This window comes from Bombus affinis, chromosome 15 (genome assembly GCF_024516045.1).
Source record: "Bombus affinis isolate iyBomAffi1 chromosome 15, iyBomAffi1.2, whole genome shotgun sequence".
Taxonomy (NCBI): domain Eukaryota; kingdom Metazoa; phylum Arthropoda; class Insecta; order Hymenoptera; family Apidae; genus Bombus; species Bombus affinis.
Window position 1 is genome coordinate 6,677,551 of NC_066358.1, and position 25,250 is coordinate 6,702,800.

General features: G+C 36.7%; 1 protein-coding gene and 1 long non-coding RNA gene across 3 annotated transcripts in view; one reads left to right on the forward strand and one right to left on the reverse strand.

Moving 5' to 3' along the window:
* LOC126924870 (uncharacterized) overlaps positions 1 to 10,979 on the forward strand; it is a 55,636-nt gene extending 44,657 nt beyond the window's left edge. The window contains exon 2 of the long non-coding RNA XR_007713734.1: positions 10,387 to 10,979. This is a non-coding gene — a long non-coding RNA (uncharacterized LOC126924870). The remainder of the gene's footprint in view (positions 1 to 10,386) is intronic.
* LOC126924838 (GAS2-like protein pickled eggs) overlaps positions 1 to 25,250 on the reverse strand; it is an 88,477-nt gene that overhangs the window by 8,969 nt on the left and 54,258 nt on the right. The window contains exons 4-7 of one of the 2 annotated variants that reach the window (XM_050739749.1): positions 6,766 to 6,967; positions 5,262 to 5,346; positions 3,823 to 4,249; positions 2,840 to 3,248 (exon numbers count right to left, since the gene is read on the reverse strand). In XM_050739749.1, the coding sequence (XP_050595706.1) occupies positions 2,840 to 3,248; positions 3,823 to 4,249; positions 5,262 to 5,346; positions 6,766 to 6,967 (1,123 nt within the window). The remainder of the gene's footprint in view (positions 1 to 2,839; positions 3,249 to 3,822; positions 4,250 to 5,261; positions 5,347 to 6,765; positions 6,968 to 25,250) is intronic. The other variant, XM_050739750.1, reaches the window with a different exon arrangement.

A 25,250-nucleotide genomic window follows, 5' to 3' on the forward strand; every position in this document is an offset into this window, starting at 1 on the left:
ATGCTGCATTAAATTACTATTTGTGTAATGTGTAATTTGTAGTTTCCTGTAACTACCCTAGAAGGTTTTTCCCCTAGATTCAGGATTATGATTGAAGAAAGTAGAACAGATTATAGAGTTCTCTTTTCTATATGAAGATGTAGAGGTTTGACGGTGAGGAGTGGCTAGATGGGACAAAACGCGATAAAAACAAGCACACGAGGCAATTCTATGCGCTGTTATGTATAAAAGAGTTGAAAGGATGGGGCAGTATCGCGAAGATTCATCGAGCTCAGACGCGAATTAAATTCTTCGCTGTCAGGTTTGACAATCTTAGATAGAAGTTACCAGATAAACACTCGTTTTACTGTATCAACTTCCGAAGTCTTCAGATCTTCAAAAAAATGACTAAAAAATCATTGACTCTATCAATACGTGTCACTAAGTGATGAATTACGAATATATAAAAGTATATATTAAAAGAGAATTACTATAAAATAATCTCTTAAATATAATAATTATAAGATTTGGCAAAAATATATAGAATTAAATACTAGACAAAAATATTTATGAAATTCCTTTTCTATGTTTCACACTCAAATGTAATTACACTTTTCCACATTTTTTAAGATACTTTATAATTCAGCGATCAATCGATAAAATTTACAAATTCTATATTGCAAATTTATTTAGATTATTTTTAAAATGTGTGAATAAAAATAAAGGAGCCTGTTAGAAGGGCTATTGAAGAAAGAAACAGAAAAAAGGAAATGAAAAAGATACGAGACGTCGAGAAAGTTGAAACACAGAAAGATAAGTAAACACACAATAGCTCGTTTTGTTCATCCATCCCTGATACGCTCGTATTAAACTGAATGACTGGCTTTGATCGAAAAGCCATGCGAGCTATGTGCGTTTTCTTCGCAGCGGGACGCGATTATCGCGATCGCCGAGGCGATTTCACTCGGAGCCCTGTTATGAAACGACCTATACGCTAAACGAGTGTATTTAGCCAACACGCTTTCTTTCTTTTCTCTCCCGTCTTATTACTTGGCGTTGTCATTTAATATTCGAGGACAGCTTTTACAAGTACCGATATCCACAGCATTCACTGTTTATTATAAAGAAAATTTAATCGCATTGGAAAAATATTAATAGAATTTATCATTGGATATTACTATAAATTAATGTCAATCGTCAATGATGATCGATGATATAATTGAGATTTCTGCGTGAATCTACAATTTCTAGTGGGATATAGTTCGCCTGAAGTAACTTGCTTCTCAAGGACACTCTCCCCACCATCAGCAACTTTGCGAAGTTTGCTGCTCGCTTCCACCATTATCATAATCTCGCCAAGTTCTTCAACTGTTACCAGATACATTGCAAGTATGTATTCATACCAGAGATTTTAGTCGTGACAGAAGTGGTCTTTAAAGTAAACTTATTACACGATAGAGCATGTTCTATTAAATAACAGTTCTCTACGGAAACGTGTCACTGACTTCTCAGATTTTATCCCTGCATCTTTACATATTCCTTGGAAAGCAGTACAGCTTCGAAATTTATAGTTTGAATTGTATTGTATGTACCTATTTTACTTTTCCATTTCTTTCGCTTCTTCTACTTTATTTTATATATTGGAAATAAAAAGAAGATAAAAGCTGATGCTTCAGTTTTCAGAAATGATTACTCATTTGTCAAACAGATTCATAAAAAGATTCTTAATTTTCGTTAACACATCAAAAAATCTTTCTGATGTTCCAAATAGGGAACAGATCATTATAAAATTTTTAGGTATAAAGACCACTTCGAAATTTTCATATTAGAAAGCAAAGAAAAGATCAGTAAAAAGAATTCTCAACTATCAAGTACGTTCTAAAAGATGTAATTTGCCTAAACTCTAAATCTCCCCATTAAAAGTTAATTAGAGAAGACCAAACAGAATCCAATCATAAAGAAATTTCCTAACGTTCGAAAGTCTAATCTAAAAGTATCTAACAATCGAGACACCAACACACTCCCCCAAAAACTTTCGCCATTCACGAATTCCTGCGGCAGCCTCGATCTGACCGGCGCATTACAACATGCTACTCGCGTAACAGGCGTGCCAACCCACGCAGTTGGGGCAGCCCATAAATCCCAGCGCGTGAATAAACGGGATCGCGCGACCGAACATCGAAAAAAACACTCGCCACGTCGAAAATAACCAGATCCGAAGAGTAAAATGTACCTGGCGCGCTTTACATTAATGCGCATCGTTTTGCGCAGGACTTACTCTCGCGCAAAATGTCTAGTTACATTCTAACATTTGATGCAATTCTACCAAAACATCGATATTTGTGTTATATTTTTAAAGTTGCGGTCAAAGAACATGTTTTTTTTTTTACTGTTAACTCCTTTTTCCTACTATAAAAATAGTCAAACTCTGTCTTATTCATTTTTGTCATTAATTCTGTCATTCACAATAATTGCAATTACCAATCTAAAAATATTCATAATCTCGGTATAAAAAGCCATATGTAATATAAAAGATTTACTCAGACTGTCATAACAGTTTTGAAACACAAAATAGAATTAAACCTTGCTGAGTTTAAATATTTTGTTAGGGTTTTTTTTACTCATTAAGGGCCAACATTGCGTTAGTCACAAAATTCCACGCATTTCATTCGTCATTTTTTCCCAATTAATTGACGCTATCGATTTCTGTTCTTTAACATTGAGTCCACGAAAACATTCCATTTGGATTTTACAATTTTGTGAATTTTGGAGAATATTAAATTTAATAACGTCATGAGAAACAATTGCTTGGTCCTTAATAGTTTGATAGCCCTTATAAGAGAAAAGAAATTATACTCACTTTGACAATCGGCAACCGTGGGCGATCCTTGCGTGCACGTCCCGGGATTTCCGTTTCCACTTGTTGGCTGAACTGCTCCCAAGCTTCGATAACCCTCGTCAGATACTTCGCTGCAATTGTCTGAATGTTCTCCATCGTGTGGTGACTTTGTGTAATGTGCATTCCCGGTTACATCCTTGCTGAAACTTTCCAAGACTGGCTCTTCTTTAATTGCTGGAGGACTCGGCGTTGGACTGCGACTACTGGAGTCCTCGCGACACTTGTAGTTGTAAATTGTCGGCTCGTATTTCGGTGTGTCGTCTTTTTCTACTGTTCTACGCGCTACGCCACCGTCGACGACGTATCGTTTCGTGAATTCCTCTGTTAGGGGAACTTTCGTACGAATCTCTTGGGGGTCCTTCTTTGCATCCTAGGGACAAATTTAGGGATTTTTTTACCACAGATCTATCAAGTCCAACGATAACTTCATTCACGTTTTCTTAAAAGACCATGTCAAACGTTACTACTGTCATATAGAATTTTTATATATCAAACGATTCAAATACGTGTCTCAATTTTTATAACTTTCTCCAGAATACATGCATTAGTATCAATGAATATATAATAAAGCAACTATATCCTGTTTAACGATTCTAAGACCCCTAAAACGTGCCCCATCAGTTATCAATATCTGCAAATATTCATCAACATCCCCTAAATCTCTACCCCTCCCCATACTATACCCATAAATAATTCCACCCCAAACCTAACTCAAACCTTCCCTCTCTCAGATTCCCAAGATAACCTAACCCAATCCTAAATAACTCTCTCCATCTCTATCTGCGGTGGGTCCAAATGGAATTTTGTATCCCTAAATATGTGAAAGAAGTGCCATTCTTGAGACACGTTTCATATGTTTTTGTGTATTATGTGGATTCTATGCATTTTTATATCTTCAAATTTCACATGAATGCACAAAAATCCGCAGTTTATTCGTCACCCACCTTAGCTTCCTGATGCCTTCCATGATGAGTCGGCGAACGTGAATCTTCGTTCGAACTCCTGCCAGGCGAATCCACGTAAGATCCACCTTTTCCATGTTCCAGCTTCGTCGTGGGGCTGCTAGACCTTAGCTGAGCCTTTGGTGTTGGCGATCTCGATCGTTGCTTGCCAAAGTCTGGCTGGTGACTAGGGCTACCCAAGAACTTCCTCTGTGGCGTTGGACTTCTCGATCGGTTGATCTTTCGTTGCTCCTCGCTGTTTGATTGTTGCTGTTGCTTGCCGGCAGGCTGGTGAGGCGTGGGCGATCGTGACCGATTGCTGGAAACGCTCTTGGCCGCGTGCAGCTGCGTCGATTGTTGCTGATTCTGCATCGTGCCTGCGCACGAACCGACGCTCGACGCCGAACTCCGTCGTGTTCTAGGAGGTGATCTGCGGATCAGTAGCCGAATTTTTTTTCGGATGCGTTAGGAGCAGACGACTATGCTAGTTGGCCGTTTCTATACACATCTCTTGTCATCTTTCCAACAAACTTTACAATTTTTGGTATCTTTCAAGTTTCTGCTCTACGTACAGAGAGCACTTGGCGCTTTTGCGTTTAACAGTTTTCTCAGATTTATACTTCTTGTAACGAATTTTGGTATTTTTCACAATTTTCAAGGCCAACACACACTTTGCCTACCCCTCCATTACAAAATGGATGCCGCGTTTTCGGTTCACATAACCTCTAATTTAATATTTCAAGAATCTTTAGAGGTTAGTTGTTAGAGATTAAGAAGATTAATATAATACGTGTAAAATATAATAAGTTAGAGTGGAAATGAAAGGAGTAAGGTCCACTGAGATAAGATAAGGTGATTATATCAGTCACTCAGACATACTGATCAGCTTAATAAATAGAAAAATACGAAACAGAGATAGTACAATTATTTATGCTATCATTTGCGATAAATTTATAAAAATAGAACATTTATTATTTTGAAATTTCAAATCTATCTACATTCATATGTACAAAGAGCGGAATCAGTTTTACTTGCGAGGGATTTGTATAAAAAATGAAATATTTCGAATACTGAAAGGAAATGATATTCAAGAAGAAGAAGAGCTATTGATGAAGATATAAAGCTGAAGGAAGTCCATTAAAAATTGCTGCTCGAGATTCTTAAGTTCTTTAAAATTCCAACGATTAAACATCAAACACATTCAGATAAAATGCAAATGAAAATAAATGTTTTCAAATACAATAAAAGCTCGGTTCATCGTCCAGAAAACAAGCAGACCAGTCCGTGCTCGTTTAAATCCGAGATCGTTGGGTTTCTAAGAGACGCACAACATAATTTTCTCGAGCAGCATCCTTTTATCGAGGAAGCGGCAGAAAATCTCGGCTCTAGAATGAATGACTGCAGACAGACAAATGACACGTTAGAGGCAGAAAATTACTCACCTTTCGTAATGCACCTGCGCGCTGCCAAGGTCGAACGACCCTCCAGCCTTTTGAATCAACTTCGCTGAGATCATCGAGCGATGCGCTGCAATAAAAGATAAATAATAAAATGGTGAAAACACGTAGCCTATGTGTACGAGTATGTATAGTGTCGTGCATCGTGATTCTGATTGTACAATCGGCCACGATACACGTTTTTCGTCCAGTTTTCGCTGCATACTCGTTAAAGGATAATTGAAACGTCGCATCGTTTAGCGTTAATAGGCACCTGCAAGCATGGAGATTTCAATGCCTCGAGACGAAAAGTTGAGGATGGGACGCGTGTGGATGAGAGTTAAGCGTGTTACGAGATGGAATACGTTGGAAAACGAATAGAAATATTATTCGTGTTTTTTCTCAGATTTCTGTTCTTTTTCTTCTTAAGTTTGGATCGAAAATTGAGAGGGGAATATTTGAGTAGCGTGGTTTTCGACGAAGATACAGTGATTGAAAGTAGATAAAGGAAGGATAATTTGAATGAAATAATGAAAATAGAAGAGATAGGTGTGTAATTTACGCGTGTGACACAGCGTAATTCCATAATAGAAGTATAATAATTGGGAATTGAATCGAATTGGAATTTTTAGTAAAACCGTGATTTAATGAAACGAACATATCATTCGATGAAATATCATTTATCATCGAGGTTAAAGCTGCATTAAGCTATGAGTGGGTTTTATAATACAATAAAAATATTATAATTGAAGGATTACAGGATCCATAAACTGTGCATCGAATGATGCAAGCTTTTTTGTCAAAATTTAAATTTACTAAAGGAGGCGTATCATAATGGAACGAAACGTAATTTCCTATCAAAGCGAAGTTAAATTCTACTAAATCATCAATTTTATTACTCAGCAACGTGTAATTTACGTATGACGTAATGGAACATCCAAATATAAAGTGACATATATCATAATTGAAGAGAGGTTAAAAGGACCATAATCTGCATCTTGTAACGACGGGAATATTAAACATTTTTTTTCCTTTTCCTTTCTTTTTTTTCGATAAAACTACGATTTAAGAAGAGTAGCATATCGTTCAAAGAAACATAATTTGCTAAATCAAATTAAAATCCCGTTAAACCATCAATCTTATTATTTTTTTTCTCTATGTGCAAAAAAAGAAACGCGTTAAATCATCGTGCTTCTTTGACAAACACAAATCATCTGATACTTCGTAAATTTGTAACCAAGAGAAAGAGAGAAAAAGAAAAGATGAAAGAAGGATGGTTCATCTTTCACATACTCGTAACACGTAACAAAATCGAAAGTCTCCGATCATCATCTTTATTTTCAACGACAATGAGCTCATCCTTGTTCAAACTGTCACCGACGTCCCATATTTTTTATCTGTCTCAACGACTAGTACCTACAGGATTTACGGAAAAAATGCAGAAAGAAAAAGGGAGAAAAAGGAAGGAGGAGAGAAAAAAATTCGTGACACGTATTGAAAGTTCACTTACAGGTCTTGCATCGGCATGGGTCGTGCTTGTCCAGATAATGGCTGAGGGTGTCCCAGCCGCCACCCACTCGCACCATAACGTGGCTTCGAAGAATTCGCACGAAGATCAACACCTTCGTGTCTCCGATACGGTATTTCCCTTCGGAAACGCGGATCATGGGGAACTGCGTTGGACACGTGCACCTTTCCACCAAGTCTCGAACCTGAAGCATGAAAATAGGAAAATCTCGGTCAAAAGGATGTCGAAGAAAAATATTTTCAGACGAAGAGTCTCTTGAAAGTTCGCTAAAGTTGAGAGAATTCGTCGAAATATAAAAATGTATACTTCTTTTGATACGTGTTTGATACGTAATGTTTATTATTTAAATTGCCATAAAGAATATTTCTTTAAACGTATTTTATTTTTGTTAGAAAATTATAAATTCTTTGGATGAAATGGATTTCAATTTCCCGTAATTATTCAATTACGCACGAGTATGGTTTTATGGGAAAATCCGAGCTGACGTCAAGACATTCTTATGGAATCTCGAACGATCGTTCTGAAAGACCTCGAAATACTCGGCTAATTAGATTGCGGACGTAATCAGACCGACTGATATTTCACGTTTTCTTACAACACGTACTTCGACGTGCGACAGATTTAGATTCTAATCTAAACTGCGATGTTTAGAGATACAAAAGCCTGGAAAACTTGACTAGATTAAACACATAAATATCTGTCCGCTATTCCCCTACAGCTAGAAGCCACGTGTAGAATGTTCATATCGAATAAAAGAATCTAATTTAATTTTGACATTTGTCCTCAATCCCATAAACTCCTGTCAGTCTAAGAAACACTAGACGCTCTTGATCTCCATATATTTAATAGACTACACACTGCTGTCTTGCAACTAAATGTTGCAAATCAGATTAAAACTCTAATTTGACAATTGCTTTCAATCTCCAACACGAAAAACTGTATCAGCCAAATTACGCTCCAAACACGCTGTATAATACAGACCTTAAATGCCTGTTTCTTTCGTAATATATTTCGAAAATGCGCTATGTTCTAACCGACGGCTAAAAAAAAAAGGTTCAGAATAAGAGAAAAAATACGAATCAGCGCACTTTCCTTCCTGACTTATGTTCGTGCACGATATCCATAAAAATTATTCGAATAACATGTTTAGACGAAACGATTCAATAACAGAAACAAAAGTGACATGGACGCCAGTTTCCGCCGGGCAACGCCGAGTTACAGCGCCGCCACTATTTGCCTTTGGGTATATCTACGTTTTTGCTAGTATTCAAAGCAGTGAAGTGAAAGCAGGACTGCGCCCTATCTGTCCGTCCGTCAAACGCTCGCGGCTCCGTAAGATCCCTCCGAAGGATTCGAGTTCTATCGGCTCTTAACCGCTTGTTAATTTCGTTCTCGCCCGCCATGACACGAGCAACACGCACACACTTCCTTCTTTAATCTCTCTAGAATCTTTTTTCCTTTACAGAAGAGAAACGAACCACTATTCGAGGAAATCATGCTCGAGAGAAAATCATGAGAACGTATTATTTCTGTGCTTAGGTATGGTGATCGTATTTCACGCATTTAACACTATTAATGCTAGTACTTTGTATGGGTTCAATCACTTAACCTATCAAAAATTCCCTAGGCCAGTTTAGGGGACACTAAACATTGTCAATTGTCATATAGTAACTCACGAGCAATTGCTTCTCAGCTATAAACGAAGATTACAAGGAAACAATTTCTATCGTATCGAAAATTTGACTTGGTTTTGATACTTGTCTGCGATATTTAACTTGTAAGACGAATTAACTCATCATATGATTTCCTAAACTGTTAGATGTAATTTCTTTATTTACGAATTTCCTATCTTTTAATTTAATTAATTATATTCAAAGGTATTTCTATTTGAGTCAAAATTGACCACCACTACTTAAGACTCAAAGTCTCAAATGCAAAAGGAAATGTATGCAGCAAATGTTCGTACTACTGCTAACGTGTAATATACAGATGAGCTGTGTCTCTTCCAATTTCTTACAATCAACAAAAAAGTTACTAAATTTAAACTAAAACACGTAGAATTAAGAAAACTGGTAAAAATTCATCTACCAAGCTCGTTTCCCATGTTTCAAACTTCGTACACTCGAGTCTAAGAATACAGACAAAGTGAATTACAACGAGACCGCGAAAAAATTGGGAGAAAAGACTCGAACCAATTATCTGGAATCACTTGGGGAGACAAGCGCAGCTCCGTTATCCCAGTCCACGACTTTCTTCTCCCGGCGCATTAAGTCGCCTGCGTTATTGATTACGCTGTGTTATCGCGGCGGCGAATCGGTCGGGATAAATATATATCATTTACGTGCGAACACCCACGGGCGAGCTTTTGACAGCGGAACGGTGAAAATTATTTATCGCCGGATCGGCCGTATCCACATGGTTCAGGATTCTTGAGCGTGGTGGCGCTCGCACCGCCAATTCAACCTTCCCCCTGCTGTTCTGTCTGCCAATGACATTTTTCCCCGCGAATGATTTACGCCGCGTTGTGTAAATGCTTGTCGCGACGATTTTCTGATATTCACGGTGAGCAACCCCTCGTGCAAATTTCTGCCGGGATAATCGATTATGGTTAGACTGCGGATTTCTATGCAAACTCATGTTTTGGGGGATATTATTAAAAAAGTAGTCTGGGAAAAAATTATTTTACGGTGGCAGACGAAAGGAAGTTTCTAAAATACGAAATATAAAGAGATATGTTAATTTTATAGGATCCATTTAAATATAATAAGAGCAATGAATAGATATATACCACAGAACAGATGTGCCTGTTACAGATACGATGAAATATTTGTACTATAGCATAACCTATATACAATAACATAACCCCAACCTAACCCCAATCGCATTTATTGAGATTGCTACAGGTTAGATTCTAGCGTATTAAGAGAGGCAGATGATAAGTAGAAAGTAGGATAAGTGAAGCGGTTTGAAAAAAAGATATGTTAATGATAAGCTGGTTGAGAGGTTTGAGGGAAAAAGTATAAGAATATAGATATGGAACTAATTGTAAGCCAATGGTAAATATGTGACGGTATATAGGTTAAGTATAAGATAATGTATATAGATTAAGCGAAATAAAGATATATATGTTTAATTGTAATGTTCGATATCAGAAAGGATAGATGCGTTTGGATTAGAAGCATAGATAGGTTAGAATCTTCGGATATGTCAGTGCTCTAAGAGCTGGATATGGGAATGAATGATAATTAGATACTATATGTAAGCCAAGACTTTTTACCAAGCTACGAAGCCATAAAATAAATAAATACATATACATAAGTATATATGTACATATGTACATCATATGTATATATCATCACGTACATATACTCGTATATATCCGTAATGTATCAATTCTAAACTATCATTTTGTAGGGGGCGTGGTCTGGAATGGTTAACCATTTTGAAACACGCAGTATAAAGTAAGAAGGATACGAAAGCAAATTGTACTTCATTTTTCGTGCAAATCGCTTACACTAAATTTTAACGGCGCTATTGAACTGTCTTATACAGAGTGTTTAAAAGAGATAACTTAAGAATTTATAGTATTAATTAAAATTACAGATACATCTGAAGGGATCATTGTCCAAGCACAGATATCAGAAAAGTGAAGTACGATAATCGAGGAAAAGGAAACGATGGACGATAAATCATCGGCGCAAACAGTCGATTGGAATTCCTGAAGCGTACACGTTGTTCCTGTTGACGTGGTCACTTTGCGTCACGTCGTTTCTCGTTCCAAATATTTCATTTCACGCGGGCCATACAGGATGTGTCCACTCCATAGTAATTACCGGATTATGCTAACCCACGAAAGGACATCATATATGCTTCTAACGTTAACGAACAACGTTTTGATCGAGCTAATAGTGTATTACAAATTGCAAAGTCGATAATAATCGATATTGGAGTTAATTGTTGTTAATTGTGTTTAGAATTAAATGGAATTTTTGGTTAAGAGAATTTTATTTGGATGCGTATGGCGACAGTGGTTTTAATTTTTAATAGCGTCGATCGTGGCGTGGACGTTTCCTACTCTGCTTTTGCGACACACCAATTGTCTACGACTCGGTAACTTTCTAGGCTGTATGTTTTCTGCTTGGTAACATTCGTTTCAATCCGTCGTATGTAAAACAAGAAATCAATTTCTCAGTGTTTGTTAATTAATTTTAATTTATTGATTTATTAAGTATATTACTGTACGTTCTTAAATCACCAGTCACATAAAAATTATACTAACATGACAAATACGCCCACTTGCTTCAACAATTGAAAAACAGAATATGCAAATTAAATAAAAGCATTCTATAAAATCTTCTAAACTTTGGTACATCTATGAGTTTGATATTTGAAAAATATCCTTATTCCTAGATGTCTAGTAACATACTCGTAAAAAGAAATAATGAAATTTATTAATTAAGTTTAAAAAGAAATTGTAGAAATTAAAGATTTTGGCTATGTTCAAGTGTCATTGACATTAAGACTGCGGTGATAGTTTCCACAATTTAGTCGGTACCTACATTGTATTTCGTGTATCGCTTGGAACACACAGCGTGGCGCATTGCAGGTGAGCGGACAGGATGAATGGTTATGATGCTATAATGCAAGGCCGCCACGGGTTACGTAACAGAACCTAACCCAACGATACGGAACACGGTTCGTTATCGGTGCAATCGTTTGGAAATACGTAAGTATAGAAGGAGAAGCCTCGTGCTTGGCAAGCCTAATCATCCCCGAATTTGTCATACGAACACGCTGAATTGCAAGGCATTTAAGAATTCCGTGGAGCATTCTTAAATTCTACTTTCGCAAATTAATTTAGGTTTCCATTCATAGATAAGGTAGATAAAAATTGAGGAATAGATGGTAAATTTATTTCTGTGGTGGTAACATTCAATTATGGAATCGATAAAATTACCAAGTTATTGTAATCTTTAAATTTAATCAATAATCTACTTTAATTTTTTACTTTTCTTTACTCAGTAAGACTAATCTGACTTTTTGTTAATCATAATAAGATAGAATTGTATATCAGAGATTTCCAGATATATAAAATATTTCTGTATGTATAAAAAAAATGTAATGCACGAAATATAAGTATTAAATAATTTAATAACAATTATTCACGAATATAATGGACGGAATAAAATATGGGAATATAGCAGTAGGTATAATGAAATACGAAAAATCATCAAAAACCTAACCTTTCCAAGAATTTCTAAATCCTATTTTTCTATCTATATCTTGTACTGGGATCAAAAGAGACTTATCAAAGAGAGAGCTCGCTCTAATCATAAGCAGCCACTCGTCAATTTTATCAGAAAAAAAACCACCTGTCAGGCAACCTGAAGAAACATAACCTACGTTCGAAATGCTTCAGAAATTAAAGACTACGCGTGAATTTTTTTAGTTCCTTCTCTGGCCACGAGGGGGAAAATCTGACAAGCCTGCGCATTAACTCTCTTGCGAGTTTTGTTCTTTGCTCTAGTCGGTCTTCCTTCAAAGGCGCATTAGTTTCTCAATTTTCACAAAGCTCTAGTTAAGATCATTGACATTGACAGCTTCCATCAGCAACGATCGATAGCTAATGGAAAAAATGCACGAATCCCGAGTTGTTATCGCAACAACTATACACCACGAGATCGCATAAATTGTAATTATTGGCTATACGAGGAATTACCCGGTGCCATTACCGTCAATTTCTGCCTTCCGTTTTCTTGTGAAATCATTTTTTCTTTTTTGTCCACTCGTTGCATCGACTTTCCCTCGAATCGTGACGCAAATGGAAAATTTATCGAATCTGAAAATAATTTCTGGTGACTCTCGTCCTTTGTTTTAACTCTTTTGTTTGAATCTCTCCAACTGCGATTACATGGATCTGATACATTAAAAATATAAATAATTTTGAGCATTTCTGTTATTAAATATTATGAATATATAATTCTGTATAAATACAATTCTTCTTAATAAATATTATACTATTTTCACGTAAATTTCTACATATGAAGACAACAGAGCAAAAAGAGAAAATAAGTGTCTTTGAAATATATGAAACGATCATAATCGCGACAATATTTTTTAACGTTTCAGGTACTAACAGTTAAGAGATAAAATTAATGAAATTTCAAATAAATTTCTAATACTCTATAATGTAGTTTAAGTTCCTAACAATTTTAGCTTTATAAACATCATTAGCGTTTCTTATCGCTAATACGAAATATAATGTACATGCATTGTGTCGTAACAGGAAATGAAACGGGGCGAAACAAATCGCGCGCTTTATACCGGAAGTGAAATAATTCCGCGAGTAAGGTGAAACGGCTGGCAGAAAAATCGGGGAATTAATTCGCTACTAGTGTGTGCGTAGGTGTTGAACGAGTTAACAAACTCTCCTTCCTTCGTTCTTTCCCTTTCTATTATACTAATATCTTCGCCACAAAAAAATCGATTATTAATTATTACCATTATATTATATTATTTTTTCGTAAGGTCGTAACGATTTGGACGAATCCAAGTCTTCCTATTTCTCAGCAAACTCAACTTTAACCTTTTCGTTCTTTCGACTGTTACCTCCAAGCACCATAAAATACATTTTTCTCTAATTAAGAAGGCTGTAAGTCACAAGGAGACTTCGTACGGCGACCATCATAAATATGGTAAGTGCACGAAAAAGACATTTCACGTAGGAAAAAACGCGAGGTCATGTGACCAGACTGCAGACTTCAAAGGAAGGAAAGTTCCTTTTAAATTCCGGTGGGATTAGTTTTCCACGGCCGTTGTTATGTTAATGGACACGTCGACACGCGGAAGTACCATCGCGACAAGGATACGAAAGGTTGTCGAACAAACGAGCCTGCCATATTGGTCTCTATTCACCGATAATCATCGTAACACGTTTACACGTGTAAAATCGTGGAAAATCTAGAGATCGTTAAACAAGAAAAACTTCAATTCTATTCCATTAAAGATTCGTCGCGGTTTCGTTACCTTTGCAAATATACCATGATGAATCGATCGCTCAAGGCCATCTAGAGTTGATCATTCTTGTTTCATTATTTTATGATTTTGAACTATCCGCTTTCTCGTGGAACGCGACAGACGATAACTTTCATTAAAATTCTTTCGACGATACTTACGAAATCGAAGATACTTCGTGGAATTCTGTAGGTCACTATCGTACCAACCGAGTACAGCAGTGAAACGCCTCCCGCTTTAAATTTATTTCATCTTACGAACACGCTAATCCTCAACTGACGTAAAATATAAATAAAGTACATGAAGTATAAATATAAATAACCAAACTCACATAGCGTATAAAGGATATATTAATTCGAATAAAACCTCCCCAAATTTCCTATGTTTCGCCTAAAATTGTCCACATTTCTCTCGAACGAGAATCTTCCAGCCAAAAAATGGCTACTTTAAACTCGTACAAAATAAACATCGACATATAAAGATTCTCGACTTTCAGTCTGTCAGACGCGTGTCCAAACATACACGAAACGCACACTCGAAAGGAGAGCGTAATGAAAAGAAAGGACGATATTCAACGTCAATTCTGACAAAGAGAGCATACTTGGCAGACGGACAAATGAATCTCTATCGTTACGTCACATCGACGCGCTCCAGAAAAAAAAAACTGTCCCCAACACTTATTAACACGGTGTATACACGGCGGAGAAAGTGACGGAACCTCCACGGTCGACATCTCGATCGCTATCTCGCCGCTATCGCCGGCAGCCGATCTTCCCATGATGATCGGGGGAAGCTCTCGTGGGAAGAGAGAAAGAGAGAGAGAGAAAGAGAAGGAACCGTGAGCGATGCTTAGTTCCGTGATTGCGATTCTTGATCATGAAAATGAGCGGCCGCTTCTTTTCCGGGGAGAGAATGAAAGTCCCGAAGGAATAGTCCGAACGACATCGATCATGTCGTTGCGAGTTTGTACTTACGTTTCGTTATAGCTCGCGTGAGATCGAGCGGCGTTCAAGGTCGATAGCGAGCACGGTCCCCCCCACTACATAGCGCGGTTTCACTAATGGCTTTGGGCTTGCGTTGAGACGAAGGATAAAGAAGTACATGTGTATTATCGGTGATGTGGATGTTTCACTGATGATTTATTAATCTTGAAATTTGTATTTTATTAAGCTTGAAAAGTTGGGGATCTAGGAAGAAGCTCTGTGTATTTAGGAGCTTAGAAATTTAGAAGCCTGACAGTTTTGAAGTGTAGAAATTGAAGAATTTAGGAAGCTGGATATTTGGGAATATGGAAAGTTTGTAAATTTAGGAATTTGGAATCTCTGTGCGTTTCGGGATTTAGATATTTTTAAGAAACATAGAAATTTAAATATTCAAGAATCTAGAAATTTAGATATTTCTAAGATTTGCGTTAGATTCTACAAAATTTGCCCACCATTGTAGAAAATCTTGTCACAGATATTAAGCGTTATACGTTCAATTGAAAATAATCCCAGCTTTGCAGGCATCTTTGTTCGACGTTTTCTCTAAAAGTTACTTAACGTCCTACTTCGCTAAAACACCGACCTATTTTTCAGGGATGGCACATTAAAAGACGAGACCAGAGGCCGGTAAAAAATCTTTGTTCCAGTTGAACGACGTGCACAAAGGAACTTTTGTCCTCCTACATACACCGTTGGGATAAACTTTTAGATAAGAAAAGTACAATCTGGCCGCAGCTGCACCGAGAAAAGTATACTGCACGGATATCTGGCTTTTTCAGCTGGCCGTTTAGATCATTCTCGCCTTATCTTCTGCTTCTGATAAATATTCTCGACGTGCGACCATTTGTTCCATCAGCTGTTTACGTGTTTCATATGTCTCTGAACAAGTGACTGGACCTCTAGAATTATCTTTGAAATTAACGATGCGCCGAATTACGTACATATTCAAAAATTTGTATTTTGTTAAACCGAGTATTGAATTGAAATTTAGCTAAAATTTAATTTATCTGTCTACATACCAAATTTAAATTTGTTAAAAACTTACATGAATTTTAATATCTTTATTTAGAGTTTGGATTTTAGTACAGTGTGTTTCGTACAAGCGTATCGTTTGAAGAATCTTTTTCAATTTCAATGCGTAAGAAAAATTTGTAAATTTTCGTTCCATGTATCGTTGAGAGAACGAAAAAAACTCCTACCAGGGGAAAAAATAAAAAGTAGCCTTTACAACGTCAAAAGCACATAATTTCTACTTATCATAAAAAGAAAAAAAAGAAATAGACTTCCTATTTGTCTTCTTTAGAGATAGAGCTGACAAGTAAATTAGGAAGACAACGAAAGCAGATTATCATAACGCGTAACAAGCAACACGTTTCTTTCTAAAACACCCAACATTCAGATTCCCAATCAAGTACAAAAGACACAATACCCCTAAATAAAAAAGCACCCTAAACTCTCTAGAAGAACTCGTCAGAAATCATCGAACCGTTTAACATCCCCCAGCCGTATCCCGTCAACAGCCACCAACCACGAACCTCGCTATTAAATAAAAATCAATTAGTTGTCTCTACCCATCCCAGGAAGATATCCTTTAATTAAGAAGCGACGATAACTGGAAGAGTAAAAAATGGCAGTTCGTTGCTCGTCTGCTGGCTCGTTCAACCCCTTCCTTCCGTTGATCCAGGCGAAGAAAGGCCCCGAAGGGAAGGTGGAACGCGAGCATGTTGAAAAAAGAACGGCGCTGCTTACTAATTAGGGCCGCGGCGCATTGATAAATCGGCCCGATTATTAAAAGTCGTACGAACGCGAAGGCGTGGCCCGCCCACACGACCCTTTTCTTTCTCGCCTCCTTCTTTTTGTTATCCATGGCCGGGTTGCGGTTTTTGCGGCTGGTAAAAATCGCGCGAGCGGAACGAACCGACGATCCTATTCGATTCTTCTTCTTCTTCTTCTTCTTCTTTGTATGCTTGCTTTCTCTGTGAGGCGGTAAAAATTGAAAGTATACGCGTGGAGATGGCTGCTTTGTCGATATCTCCAGGCGATATGTTGCGACTGTACGACGAGGATTTCGAATTGGGGTGGTTCGTTCGATTCTTCAGGAGGATATAGAAAGCGCGATATCTCTCAAAGCTTGGAGGATATAGTAATATCTATTTATTTGAGTTTTTCCAACCTTTTCCTACACCTGTGTCGTTTTTTCCCATTGTATTTTCAATTTCGCTACACTTCTTTTTTATTATTTCCTTGTGATCCACGTCTTCCGCCTTTCGATAGCTTCCAATTACGTGTCCGTATTTACGATATCTTGGCTTGTCTCATCTTATGCGCCATTCTCACCACAAAACCTGTTTCCCTACCCTCATAATCTTGCTAAGTTAGAATTAGAATGAAAAGTGGGACTTCACACAGACCATAGGCAACTCAACTCGAACTTATATTTATTAAACGTAAAAATATACGGGTCGTAATTATATGGTATATCTGTACTTTTTGCCACATCATATTCTAATTCTAATTCTACTCTCTTCTATTTTAATTATCAGGTCGTCCGATAAGTTTCTTTCGTTTTATAAGGAAATAATGGATGCACAACGTTTCCCGTTTTATATTATTTTACCGAATTATTATTTTAGCGTATGGTCCATTTTGTTCTATCAAAATAAAGATCACAACGTTCGACAGATTAGGTTTAATTTTGTATAGAGATGCATCGTTGTAAAAGACGTGTTTGGAAAAGAAAGACACTTTTCGGACAACCTAATATATTTAGTATTCTAATATAACGTTGCATTCTGTATATCATTGTACATGTATTTTATACTCTTGTGGCTTAAATATTATCACAAAATATTATGACTTATAATATTTAATATTAAATAATAATAAATTACAATATACATTACAATGTTGTAATTGTAACATCATCAACTTTTACGCCCTTTCCCGCCAATGCTCCAACCAACCTCTAATAATATTTATTATTATGTATATATTTGCCATAATTTAGAAGCTTCCGTGGGTTTAATGATATTCCAATCTTCAGAATGGCTGGGAAAAAGTTTCCATGACGAAGGAAATTTCCTGCGATTATCCTGACATTCTAAATCAAATTCTAAATCAGCAAAAGGTTTGATATCGTTTAAAAACAAAAATGTATTATAAATCATAAAATATTGAAAAATATAAGAGTTTGATATTTCGCCATCTACGATCTTGTTTATTCGAAACGAAAACAAGAACAACGAATGAGATTGACTACACCAGACATCGAATAGAATTCGCCAGAGTAGACGACGATTTTATTAAACGATTGTTTATGGTGTTGTTGGAATGAAAAGCGAATAATGATTAACATTGACTAGACCAGACATGGAATAAAATTTGCAAGGGCAGATAACGATTTCATTAATCGAAGAGAAGAAATATAATGAAACGTCTGTTGTGTCACGTGCACGTCCGAGCTCTTCAACAGAATCTCGACTTCTTTTTCCGTGAAACACCATGTCAACGCAGTGGAATTGCGTGAAAAACATCGCCAAGTACTTGTCCGTGCATTCCTCTCGATGATTGCCGATCGATCGATCCCGTACAATGGGGCACGTTCGTGCAACCTCGCCTACCACGCTATGTGTTACGATGGAGAGTAGCAAGAGTTAATTAATACGGTTTCTAGACGACATTTCTACCAAAGCAACCATTCACGAAACATTCAACTCTATCGCAACTTTATTCAAAGATATTACTGTAAAAAATTAATCTGTTAATGTCATGTTTGACGTGGCTTGGTAATTTTCCTTCATTTTAAGCGTTTAATAGATTTTTCATTGAAACAACATTTATGGTATATTTATAGTATGGTTTTTTTTTTAAATGAACACGCGTCGAAACAACGAAACAAATTAATCTGTGATAAAATATTTGAAAATATTAGTCCGTGCGTGCTAAAGTATAGCTTGGTAATTTTTGATTAATTTAAATGTTCAGCAATATTAATATTTAATAATAATGATAATAAAATTAATTAAATTATCACAATGCTTTATAAAATTAACGTATCTTGTATTCAATGTATCTGTCTTTGTAACAATATTTCCCTAAGATACTTGCAATAGCGTTTGTTTAATAAATTTCTAAGAAACTTAATATTGATTTTAAAAGTCCTTCTGTTGGAAAAAGAATATAGTGATTTATACGATACCACGGAAAAAAAGTTCACGGAATAATAAAGTAGATATGACTGCGAGTATTATAGTTTCGAAATTGGTATTCTCAGAAAGGAGTAATTCGTGTATACATTATTTTCCAAAGATTACGGTCTTTGCGCATCTTCCATTTAAAATTATCTCTTCCACTTGTTTCCTCAGAAATACCATTCGGAATATTCTGTGCAACGAAATCTCTGCGCTTTCCATCGAACTATTTGCCTGTTTCGCAAATATTCGATGTCTAAAAATAAACAATCGTAATCAGTGGTACATATTTTGATCTCTGATAAGTTAACATAAGTCTACACTTTCGTGCTTAAATCTGATGAAATAAGAGTCGTAAATTTACGCAAACGTACTTTTTTATTTTTTTTTTTTCTTGATCCTTTCTCGACTACATAGATGCACATATAACTATACAACTGGTTTTATAATTTCACGAACGACATTTATTTTTCTATTCTTTTTTAATAAAAGAAAAAAGAAAGAAAAATACAACAGTAGAACTGCAAAAGAAAAAGACACATTAAAAAGAAATCGCACTATGTAATCTTTTCAGGGTTTTCCTCGACCGGCATGGTCAATGGATAATAATTACAGCCACGATAGCCGATGCAAATCACAGGAAAATATCCAGTACACATACCGGTTTTATAATCGATTGATTTTAAAGGCGAGCCGCTGCTCATGGATACCTGTATAATTACTAATTAGTCAATAATTGTAAACGCTGGACAGGCAAAAAACACGCGCAGTTAACAAATGACCACTAGGTGGAATTGTAGATGATGGTAACATGAAAATTTTATCGGTTCCATTAGTATAATGTCCATAAAAGTATACCAAAAATATTTTCTTAGTCGATAAGATACTTTGATACATTTTTAGTTATCAATTACGAATCAGTGACTCGATGATTGGCTTCTCACGTAAATTACGTATTTTTATTTTACTTATTAATTCTTATGTTCTTTTGATTCAAATGAGACGACAAAAATTAGAAGATTTTGTTTGAAGTAGATGCGATGCAGACGTGAAATTTGTGATGATTTTTCGGCGATCGAAAATCCTATAAGAAGGAAAATTTGGAAATTTGTCTGGCAAATTCGTGAAGATCTTTCGTTCTTCTTTCCACCTTTGAATTCTTTATTTATTGTTGGAATTACTGTAATTTTACGACCACTCTGGCTTACATGTTGTCGAAGGTTTCTAGAAAACTGTAAGACACAAACTGTGAGATGTGCGTGTTTCAACCAAGTTTCTTTCTACAAGATTCCTCGAATTCTGCACCCACGCGTATGGTACATTGAGGAATCGTAAACAAAGTTTCGACGGTAAATTTCTTATACAAAATTCCGGGCTCAGACTTCTTTAAGAATGTAAGACCGTGCGTTCTCAAACCTAAAGTGGAAATTTCTTAGCTGGAAAGTACGCAACCTTCTTGTAATTTTCAGTACCCGAGTCCTCCAATATATTTAACGTGCTTCTTTCTAGAAGTCTGAGACTCTCTAGAAATTTATTTTTAATGATCTCCATTTTTATGTATAGGTGAAATAATCTGTACAACTGTTTAACGTCCCAAAAGTTACGGTAAGAAGGTTTCAATATACGTTTCAACTCGCATTTGACAGATTTTTAATGTTATAATCAATAACAGTTTTACAGACTTACTCCCGCTTTGATTCCAACAAATACCGCAGATGAGAAACGTGAAAAAATCCCAGTCACAGGCAGACAGAAGAGACAGCAACAGAAAATTGATCGACCAAATATTCTTCTTTTTAATTAATTTGGTATTAGAAAAATCTACCACAGTGCCAGCAAATGTCGCTCATAAATAGTAAATAAGAAATTACGAAACGTTGATAACCGAAGTCCATACAAGAGCACGTTCTAAGAAACATTCACCTTTTCCAAGTATTTCTTCGCTTGGATTCCAACAAGACCACAAAAGACGATGATAAGGAAAAATATGAAAGAAATTTCAGTCTAACAAAGATAAGAAAAAAAATGTGAAAAGAAATCGGTCGCTGGAATATTCTTATTTTTAATTAGTTTTATATTAGAACAATCTGATATATAAAAAAAAGAAGAAGAAGAAAGACCCATCCTTTCCAATGGTACGAATCTAAAAAAATATCGCAGAAGTCACCTACAATTGTTAAATAGAAAGCACGTTGGAAACGTGCTTTTATTATTCCTCCTTCTTCCTTGCCAAGCGTATCTCCTCGCTCGAGTTCCAAAGGAACAGAAAAGACGACAATAGGAAGAAATATGGAAGAAATTTTGGTGTAAAGAGTAAGAAAATAAGGTGAAAGCAAGTCGGTCGGTGGAATATTCTTACTTTCGTGGTTTCCGATTTGCAGTTGGTATCGGATGGCGTGGAGGACAGGTGAATTCCCGCAAATACGACGCCCCGCGGCGCAGGTTTTATGGCGGAGGGCAGCGTCGCGGCGCCGGCGTCTCTGCAATCAATACGTCGCGGCGCAACGTTCCGCGTGCTCCAACCTCAGCTGTTCGCTCTCTTCGCGTACGCCCTAACTCCTAGATCGTCTTATTTCCGTTTCCTCCACTCTGAGATGTCCAATTTGCCCGATTCTCGAATTTATCGAGACATCCAGACGTTAGAGACATGCGTCCAGACAGTAGCAACGTTGGAATTTGATCGTAAACGAGGTACAGTGGAATTTGCTAACGCGTTTGTTAAGAAGAATTTTTATGCAATTTCGCATTTTCTTTAATATAGCTGGGCAGAGTTTGTGTTCTTATTTGTCCTCTTATTTAACACACATCTTTCCATTGTATCGTTCCAAACATAAGGCTAAGTATAAACGAACAATTAAATAATTTAGTGTATAAAACAACAAATAATTTTGTGTATGAGAACAGTGCAGAGAGAGGAAGATAAAGAAATAAATAATTTAAAGAACTACAGTGTTTTTGAATACCGCAATAGCGACAATATAGTAACCTACTGAAGAGAAAATTTAATTTTGCTCAACCAGCTATTGGGTTGGCAACTAAGTGATTGCGAATTTTGTTATTACCACCTAATGATAAAATGCGCAATCACTTAGTTGCCAACTCAATACATATTCAGTTGCTATTTAAAATCACATATTTATCATGTTACTTGATATTTTTAGCGCAAATGCCAGGCAGGAAACGGGGACCATTACTTTTCAACGCTACTGTATAACATCCAATGTACTCGCATATTCTGTTTAACATTCAGCAGTGGCTAGCAATGATAATTCTTAAAAAATTTGACTAAAAATAAATTACCATCTCATCAGCGCGCTTTTTAGAAATCGAAACATTGTATGTTAAATCGCGTATGAGATTGGAAAGCCAATGAGAAAGGTGAATTTCAATGATGCGAACCTAAAGTGCCATTTGTCACGCCCTTTATTGAGAACTGTCATTCGCTTGATAAAGAAGATATTTCACATCACCTTTTTATCGTGGCCGAATCGTGATTCGAATTGAATCGCCTGTGTAAGCTCCCGAGTCTTAAAAATATCTGTCGGAACAATCGAATAAACATTTCTCGAGACGTCGCCTCGAATGATGATAGAGCTTGTTCGGTTGAAGACGAAACCCGCGAACACAGGTTGCACGCTGTACATTCTCAATTTAGTCGATTCGATTCCCTTTGATTTGACAAGATCCACGTTGTTTTAATAGTATCTTTCGAATTTATTTATTTATTCGTTCAACTTCCATTTACGTTAAATTTAATGGAGTTTCATTAAAATTATTCGTAGATTAATGTCAATGAAGCTCAATTTTACCCATTTAATTTGTCGAGATGTTGGAAACGAAAAGTGAAACAAAGAATGAAGAAATTGGTTGATGTAACGAATACGATAGAAGAAGAATATATGGTTAAAAGAGTATGATGAAACATAGTGGAGTAAAAGTGAGAAATGAATACAAAGTAGGGCGAGAGATAAAACGTGATATCTGAAAAGAAAATGTAAATTCTATTTCCATTAAATTTTTCTCGTTCATAACCCACAGAACATTCATAAATATTCATAAGTTTCTTTAGAATCAAAAGAGAGAAATAGCACAGCATATGAATGGAGGTAAAGTAAGACAGAAAATAAAATACGAGCGTATAGTGGTACGATGACTGATGACCAGCTATTCTGATAAAATTAGTTCTATACGAATTTTCGAGGAAATTTTTCTAAAAATACACAGAAAGAGGAAAAAATAAACGAAGCACACGAAAGCAACCCCAATGACGACCATCGTCAAAAACACCATTCCAATCAACGTAACATCGTTTCACACTCGGCTAGAGCAAAGCGAATCATTCGTTTCACAGACGAAGTTTCGATAAATTTCGAACTGGATGCAGTTTTCCAGTGGACGATCGCGACTTACGCTGTGAAATCTGATTTCTGGTCAGCGCACCCTCGATGCCACGGTTCAGGTCGGCAATCAAAGCTGTTTAGAAGCTCTTCGAGTGCACTTTATTGGAATAACCTAGATGTTGTCGATCGAACGGTGCGCGGAAGGTGACAACCACGTCGATTCCGCTTCAGGACCCTCGTGAAGCCTCGAGGGGACACGGGACACAGGGGGTTACCCGGTTTGTCTGTCACGATTTTTCTTTTAACTCGAGTGTTCGTTGAGGGAAAGTCGAGAATGGGGATTCTGGGGCGAAACGTGGCAAAAAATTCTTGTGGGGTTGAAATTTGTTAAATGAATGAATCTCTTGTATTTTTGAAATATCTTTTTCTCAGTAATGAGAACATGGTCTAATCGAGGCCGTTTTATTCAAAGTGTTATAACCAATGGTTCTTTGACTTCGCAAACATTTAATTCGAACTGTAACTTTCTATTGAGAATTTCAGTTTTTGTTTACGAATATTAAATACAAATAGCGTTTCTCTTCTCAGTAGTTGCCTACAGTTTCAATCTATGAACAGCCGAGGCTAAGATACGACACCCTATTGCTAAAATAAGCCCATCTATTCTTCCCGACAAAACCCATTATCTTTCACTTTGGATAATCTTCCGCTAATCTGGCAACACATTTATAGCTGTATTATCTGACAAAGTCTATGAACATCTACTACCAAGATTTGCAATCCTCTCTGCTGAAAATGGCTTGTGTTATTCTTCTCAAGTTAAACTTTCAAAGTTCTGTAAGCCAAACCCGATTCTTTTTTAATCTAAAGAACAATCTACGTACCAACAAATCCAACAACACACCATTAAAGTGCAACGAAAAGCAGCCGCGTGACTCAAGCCACACAGAGGCCAGGGAACCGAACGCTGGCACGACGAACGTGTGTGTCTCTGGCTGGTTGAAAGTCGCCGATAAACACTGGATTAGCTAAGACTCAGACCGCAGCCAGACCTTGCACGGCTCGGTAGCCTTTTCTCTCCGCGCTATCTCGGGCTAATTGCACGTAATAACTAACACGCCTGGACTCGAGACTTCAATGCTATTTATGGTAGTTTCTCGTGGACAGGCTAGCGGGATCAAAGGGGACGCGTACATGTTTCTTCATTTTCTTCTTTTACCTTCTTTTTAACGAAATACGAGCTTATTGTTTCCTCCGTTTCGTACCACTTTTATATTGTCCTTTACGAAACTCTCCATCATCTCTAATGGCTCAGGATGGCTTTCGTGTCTCTTAGCGCACTTGTTGGTCACGTTATTTTAATAAACAATTGAATAAATCAAGATGATTTCCCTGTTATACTATCTGTTCCCTAACACGTGAGACCCGCTGCTTCAGGGATGGACAGGGAACACAAAAATGCAGTGAAAAAAGTTCATGTAAACGTATCTTCTACCTGACCCTTTTTTAAAGTTATAGTCTTATGTGTCTCGATAATCTCTGTAAGCAACTGCTTATCTTCGTAGATGCTCGAAATGGCTACCCTTGGTCTGTATCATTTGTACACAATTTTTGAAAGATGGCGATATTGTTTGACACGACGACTGTAGGTTGGCATAGAAATCGAGGATGGTCATTTCGAGCACCTTTTATCAAGATAAGCTGTCGTGGATTATCGTAACACAAAAGTGGCTATAACTTTGAAACAGGGTCAAACACGACACATGCTTGTATGAAGTTTTTTCATTGATTTTATGTCCCATACCGACTTCTAAACTGGCTCGTCTTATGAAATACCCTGTACATTAACATTTCTTCCTGTTCTCATAATTCGCGATAGTCAACCCTACTACTACCCGACAAAACAAGTTCCTAGTATTTTAAGAGGATGTTTAACACAC